Source organism: Aspergillus homomorphus (assembly GCF_003184865.1).
Source record: "Aspergillus homomorphus CBS 101889 unplaced genomic scaffold BO97scaffold_35, whole genome shotgun sequence".
Taxonomy (NCBI): Eukaryota; Fungi; Ascomycota; class Eurotiomycetes; order Eurotiales; family Aspergillaceae; genus Aspergillus; species Aspergillus homomorphus.
In genome coordinates this window covers 311,909-318,249 of record NW_020291921.1, presented here as the reverse complement: position 1 = coordinate 318,249, position 6,341 = coordinate 311,909, and the positions used below count along the sequence as shown (strand labels likewise).

The window sequence follows — 6,341 nt, the reverse complement described above, 5'->3', positions numbered from 1 at the left end:
AGGACAAGCCCGAGGAACCAAAAGCGTCCCCTCATGTGGATGAACCCCCTAAGCAGGCAGAGCCTAAGGCTTCGACTTCATGCGAGCCTACTGTTCAGGAGGTTGTGCGCACTGTGACGCGCACCTTGCCTGAGGCTGCTGAGACCGGTGTTGCGTCGAAGGTGGACGCCGTGTCCACACCGGAAGCCCCTGCGCCCACGCAACCCAACTCCGCACCAAGTGAGCCTACTAAGCCTGCTGCGCAGTCTAACCCCACTCACGAGGCAGCGGCCTCGACGAGCCCTTTCAGCCCTAACTTGGACGAAGCCCACCACGTTCCGGGCTCCGAGCCATCTGCGACCAGTGTCCTGCAGAGTGGTATGACAACTGCCGCTCCCGCACCGACGGAGCCGGTTGTCATGGACCAGATCGCCTCAAGTATCACCATTCAACAGGACTCCACTTTCCATGTGATCCCAGTTTACGTTCCCGCGTCCTCTGCCACGTCTTTCTCGTCGCAGGCCGTTCCTACCGGCACCGCGAGCATCCCCAGCCCCCACTCTACGGGCGTAGACGCCTACCAACCCACACTCCGCTCCAACCTTCCTCCGGCCGCGCCGTCCGCCTCATCCACTGGTGTTCTCTTCACGGGGGCTGGAGCACCTCTGCCCGCGCCTCACGCTGGCGTCTTTTCCATCTTCTATGGTCTTGTGGCTCTCTTGGCATTGATTCTGTAAAGGTCCGCCTGCTCATTCCCTTAGAACTTTTCTTGTCACAGACCCTCTCCTCTTTAATGTCTCTATTTCACGTTTCTGACTGAATATGTTCACCGAAAGTTCTGTTATTTGTTGTATCACATACTCGATTCCACTCAGTCACTCATTTAGTACAAAGGGAGGGGCAATCCCGCATGTTATGATGTATTTTATCCTGTTTTACATTCGCTAGAGTTCAACAGATTTTTCCTTCTTCACCTGAGTGGTATTGTAGAACATGATCTTTTGTGCAGGAGGTTCGAGTCTCTGGCTCACGGTTCCTCTTGTCTAGGTATGGAGACGTCTAGGCCAGATCGATCCAAGTGTGGGCATGATAGCCAACCAGCGGTCGACCTTGTAGTTGCTGCATCCACTTACGCCTTATTCATGACTCAAAGCTCTATCAAGGGGCATCATTAATTCCGAGGTCCTCCCTTTATTTCCGATTTCCGCATTGACTCCCCGCTTGAACCATCCATCCCCATATCCTCAATACCAAAAGTGATTCCTCCGCAACTCACCCGCACCCCCTCCCTCCTAAACTGAACAAACCTTTAATATCTCATTTTTAAAAACCACCCAACCATATACAGTATACACTCCCAATCCTCCATATAACCTCCCCATCCCAAAAATCCAAACAGAAAGCAACCGAATAAAAGAGAAAAAAAAAAAAAAGATGTACACAATCCGCCCAGCAACAGAACACGACGTCCCATCCCTCACGCAAATCATCATCCAAGCCTTCGCGCGCACCCCCTTCTGGGAGAATCTATTTCCAGAAGGAACCACAGATCCTCGGCCCTTAAAAACCGCCCGCACGCTCTCCAAACTCCTCGACCCAACCACCCACGTCCTCGTCGCCGAGCACCCTTCGACTGGCCGTATCGTAGGCTACGCGCGCTGGACCCTCCCCTCCTCCTCAACCTCAACTTCCTGCTCATCGACAGTGCCAACGACACATCCACGCATCCCCGCCATCTCAGAAGAAGCCCAGCGAATGGCCTCGCGATCGTCGGAGTTATTCCCCTCGGGCGGGAACCGGGCGGCGTATGATTCGTTCTATGAGGGGTTGGAGCGCGGGAAGAAGCGGTATCTTTCCGAAGGGGATTTCGGTCTGTCTATCCTCTCTTTTTCTTTCTTCTTCTTTCCTTTCGCGGTGTGGGTTTGGTTTTGGGGGGGGGGCGGGATGGATTTGGGCGGGGTTAAGTTTCTAGACCTGGGTTAGGTCTGATGAGAAAAAAAAGGCTAATCTGGTGGGTTCTATGGGATAGTGCTTGAACTTCTGGCTACGTTGCCCGAAGAACAAGGAAAAGGCGTTGCGTCCGGGTTGCTACGCTGGGGGTTGGAGAGGGCCGATGCGGTGAATGCGCGGGTTTATCTTGAGGCGACGGAGGAAGGGTATCCCATCTATAGGAAGTATGGGTGGCGGGACCTTGGGGAGTTTAGGATGGATTTTGAGGAGTTTGGGGGGTGGGGGGTTCAGAGGTGGGTTTTTATGATGCGGGATCCGGGTTATGGTCTGGATCAGGATATCAAAAATTGAGGGGGTTTCTTGGAGAATAGTGTTTAAGTGTTTGTATGTAGGGGGTAGGGTTGGTTGGTTGGTTGGTGGTAGAGTATAGAGTTGATAGGATAGATCCACCAGGCGGAATTTGTTTCTCCGTCTATACGAGACAGGGGCCCATGCTTGGTAATGAGTCATACATCCTTGAATATCTTCGTCCGTGAATGAAGCTGCTGCTTCTTTACATCCGTGGCTCAGTTCCTCATTGCATCACCCCCTGCCTCTGCCTCTCTATCCGACCGAACTACCGCATATCCCACGTGAGCCAACATGTCAAAACAATGCTACGCCACCTCCTCCCCCTACGAAGAGATCATCGGCTACTATCGCGCCGTCCGCCACGGCCAACACATCTTCGTCTCCGGCACGACAGCAGTCGACCCCAAACCCTCCACCGGAGCCGTCCCGCAGATCCTGTTCCCCGGCGACGCAAAACAACAGACCCGTGTGGCGCTACAAGAATGCATCAAAGCCGTCCGAGCCCTCGGTGGTCGAGGCCCCGAGGACATCGTGCGCGTCAAGATGTTCGTCAGTCGGCGCGAGGACTGTCTTGCCGTTGGTGAGGCGTTCCGGGAAGTTCTGGGGAAGGGTAACAATGCCAGCAGCAGCAGCAGCAGCAGCAGCAGTGACGTCGTCCCCATGGGAGCGGCGGCGACAATGCTTGTTGTGCCCTTGTTGGATCCGGAGATGCTGGTCGAGGTTGAGGTGGATGCTGTTGCGGTGGATTAGTTGACTTTGACATGATTGAAAGAGGTTGGTTGTATGGTAGGGAGTTGTGAGTTTGGGACTCATTGGGGTGTTGTCTTCGACGAGTCAAGTAGGACTTGTTTCCTTGGTGTTTGAGTTATCGTGTTGGGGGATTAGTCGAAGGGAGCTTGCAGATTGTATGTTCAACTTTGAATGGAATTTGGTTAGAAAACTTGTGACTTGTTGTTGTATCGCAGGCCTCATAACATGTATGTACTGGCGTCAGCCGGTTGGTGAACAGTTCATACTGGGCGATTCCCTGTTCCAGTAGAATCCCTGAACCATCATCAACAACCCAACTTTGGAGAAGTCATGTGTGTTCATTGAAGCCCGTAGCAAAATTTGGATTTCCCGTAGTCGAATCGCATCCCATAAGCTTGTATCTTGGACGGAGGCCGCAAATCAACGAAACCTCATCCCGTGCTGCTCTGAAGCCACTGCTCTGGTAACTGTATAGATACAGTAGATTGGCTGCGATTTGGGCAGGTGAACAAGAAACAATGATGATATCGGGATTGGTCTCACATGACTAGTGTACTCTATCGAGGCCATCTCCTGATGACCATGTCTCCTTATCTGCACTATTCTCTCCGACTATACCCGTCGGTGGAGGATACGGGGAAACCGGTAGTGGGGATGATAAGATGCGAGGGAGAGATGGCCACCGGCAAGTGATCGGCAGCCTTCCGAGGCATTTCCTGCTGTACTATCCTGTCTGTGTACAGTAGTGTATTGTGCAGCTGATGGCGGTGCGTGTAGTACAGTACATACGCTACGGAGGAAGTTCTATCTGTAGTCCAGAATCAGGCAGCGACGCCCAGCAGACTAGAACAGGAACAGGCAGTCGAATACGTTTCCAAAGTGGTACTATAGTAAATACATACTATACTATGTTAGGGCGGTCACCAATCTGGTAGACTATGGCCAGCGTAGCCTAAAAACAGAAACATGGCACCGCCGCAGCGTAACACAGCCACAGGCCTGAAGAGATCCACCTTTCTATTTACAGTCAGACCGAACCTTGCCCTGGTATCTCCGAGATGACGACAAAGTGCGATAGACAGAGAAAGGTGATAAAGAATCACCCGACCTCGGAGCAGCAGCACGGTGCTGGTCGGCCCCTCCCCCGCCTTCATCAATTCCCACCCCCAATGCCGGTAATCAACGTTTCCCGGGGGAAAGAGCAAGGAGGGCGCGGTGTGGTAGTTTGTTGATGGTTTCATCCGGCCCTGCACCGGCCCGGTCAGTGGCGGGGGGCGGACGCCCGCCGAGGCTGCCTCGATAATTGCCCGATTGGGTAGATCCCGAGGGCTAGGGTTCACTGGATCACGCGCTTCTCAACCTACTTTTGGAATGAGGGGCTTTGCCGGGCGGTGAGAGGTCCCGGCGAAACCCAGCACGTGCCGCTTAGCCCGAAGAAGAAAAGAAGGGCAAAATTGAACACGCGCGCGCCCCCGCCCCGCCCCGCCTCGCGCTGGAAACTCAACACGCTCTCTGTTCACCGAGCCACCGCCGAACTTGGTTGCAGGATTTGGGTTGTGTGGGCTTGATCACAAACCCAGGTTTTGTGCAGTGACCGCAATGCACTGAATGAGTCATTCGGTTGTTGAAAATATTGAAATGCTCTGGAAAATTGACGATTGAGATATATTGGTTCATCGGAGTGCCTTTAAAAAAGATGTTTCACTCCTCACCGGATTGCCGCAGTTGCTCATGGAGATAGGCCCGCCCCTCGGTGTTGGCGAACCCACCGATCCCGAAGGCAGGAATAATGCGACACATCCGCGTCAGCGAGGCTCCGATCCAATCCCGGCTCACTCGAGACATTCGGTCCGCGGCCGGAACCGCCATGGGTCGATTGTAGAGGTCCAAGCCGAGTAAATGGATCGGGGTGCTGATGAGTTGGATCGAGGCTGGGATGGCCAGCTGTGCGAGGAGGATCTTGGAGTACTCGCTCGAGGCGATCGAGTCGGGAATTGAGGCGGACACCATCGCTGGGAGGCTGAAGGAGCCGAAGATCGTCAGGGCGTCGCGGATAAGGAAGGCGGAGTATGTAGCAAAGGGAATGGAGCGGGTGACGGAGCGGAGGATTTTGCTCTGGGATGCGGCGGCGGCTGCAGCGGCTGGCTTGGTTACTGCTGCCGGGCTGGATGCGGCGGCGGCAGCTGGGGGTGGAGGGCTGGTTGTCCCCGCAGTGCTGGTGTTGTGGTTGTAGCCGAAGAGTTGGGCGAATTTGACGTCCTTCCAGATGCCAACGGAGGAGTTGACCACGAAGGTGGTCAGGAAGGTCGATGTCGTGGCTATCGCATGGTCGATGTGTGGATAAACCTCTCCGAGGATGGTCTCGGTGGCATTGGCTGCTGCAAACGTTGCGGTGTAAAGGGACCAGACCAGCAGACTCGGTCGAGAGGTGAGGAAGGTCGCGGGCTGCGTGATGGAGAGCCACAAGTGTCGACGGAATGCCGGCAGGAGAGGTTGATTGTGTGAGGACTTTTCCACCACCAGCCTAGCAAGAAGGTCAATACGTGCATTCACTTTCGAGACTCCGGATGGCAGCTGTACCTGTCCAAGATCATGACGGCTGGAGTGACCAAGGCTGCTGAGCCAGCAGCAACCGTGACATCTGCCGTGAGGAGCTCAGCCAGCCGGTTGCGCTCGATATTCCACGGGAAGGTCTGTTGGAGAGCGAGATCGTGGTCCATTGTGCTGTCGAATTGAAGGGCACTCCTTGCCCTAGGGAAGTGACAATGCGGGTTCCGACCAACGGAACGATATGTTCAAGCGATCCTATGAACAAAGGAGAGGCGTAGAAGGAATGAAGTGAGGGTATCTGTTATCCAAATCAGTCAGCCCGGCACGGTAAGTATAGTATATAGGGGAGCGCCCACCTATGATTGCATGTGAACCGCTGAAACGCAACGCTGGACTGGAGATGAAAAGGAATGAGAGTACCTGGGCGGGCAGCGAAAAGGAGAGGGCCACCCCGGGACCCAGCGCGATAATAAAATAAAGCCGAACAAAATAAGGTGATGGCGTATCCCAAGGTTGGGCAACATCAATTCCCACACAGCGCAACAACAATATCCGTTCGGAGCGAGGGCATATTCGGCGGGTGTGGCCAATGGAAGCCAACCGGGCCGGGACCCGGGTAGCCTCGGGCATGGAAAACGATAGGCAGCCCCAGGCCGATGCTGCTACGTAAGGTACGAGTACATAATGGAAACTGAGGCTGTGTGTGGATCGCTTTCTAGAAAAAAGAGAACACGACTGACTCTGCGTGCCAGTGGCCGAAT

The 6,341-nt window shown here is 54.3% G+C and overlaps 4 protein-coding genes across 4 annotated transcripts; 3 read left to right on the top strand and 1 right to left on the bottom strand.

The window, feature by feature from the left end:
* On the top strand, nt 1-1,064 carry BO97DRAFT_160609 (uncharacterized protein; the record flags this gene model as incomplete). Its single annotated transcript, XM_025690222.1, has 2 exons — nt 1-718; nt 1,027-1,064. A coding segment is annotated over one exon (716 nt), but the record flags the coding sequence as incomplete, so codon positions are not given.
* A 349-nt stretch (nt 1,065-1,413) lies between these two features.
* BO97DRAFT_395829 (GNAT family N-acetyltransferase) lies at nt 1,414-2,280 on the top strand (the record flags this gene model as incomplete). The annotated part of the gene is made up of 2 exons (XM_025694053.1): nt 1,414-1,849; nt 2,009-2,280. The coding sequence occupies 2 exons, from the start codon at nt 1,414-1,416 to the stop codon at nt 2,278-2,280; spliced, it is 708 nt and encodes a 235-aa protein (XP_025548938.1).
* A 63-nt stretch (nt 2,281-2,343) lies between these two features.
* BO97DRAFT_407527 (YjgH family protein) lies at nt 2,344-3,477 on the top strand. Its single transcript, XM_025695659.1, has one exon. It carries the CDS (start codon nt 2,572-2,574, stop codon nt 3,028-3,030), a length of 459 nt encoding a protein of 152 aa, XP_025548937.1. The 5' UTR covers nt 2,344-2,571; the 3' UTR covers nt 3,031-3,477.
* Nucleotides 3,478-4,731: 1,254 nt separating this feature from the next.
* On the bottom strand, nt 4,732-5,750 carry BO97DRAFT_351239 (uncharacterized protein; the record flags this gene model as incomplete). The annotated part of the gene is made up of 2 exons (XM_025691970.1): nt 4,732-5,554; nt 5,611-5,750. The coding sequence occupies 2 exons, from the start codon at nt 5,748-5,750 to the stop codon at nt 4,732-4,734; spliced, it is 963 nt and encodes a 320-aa protein (XP_025548936.1).
* Between the last annotated feature and the right edge of the window lie 591 nt (nt 5,751-6,341).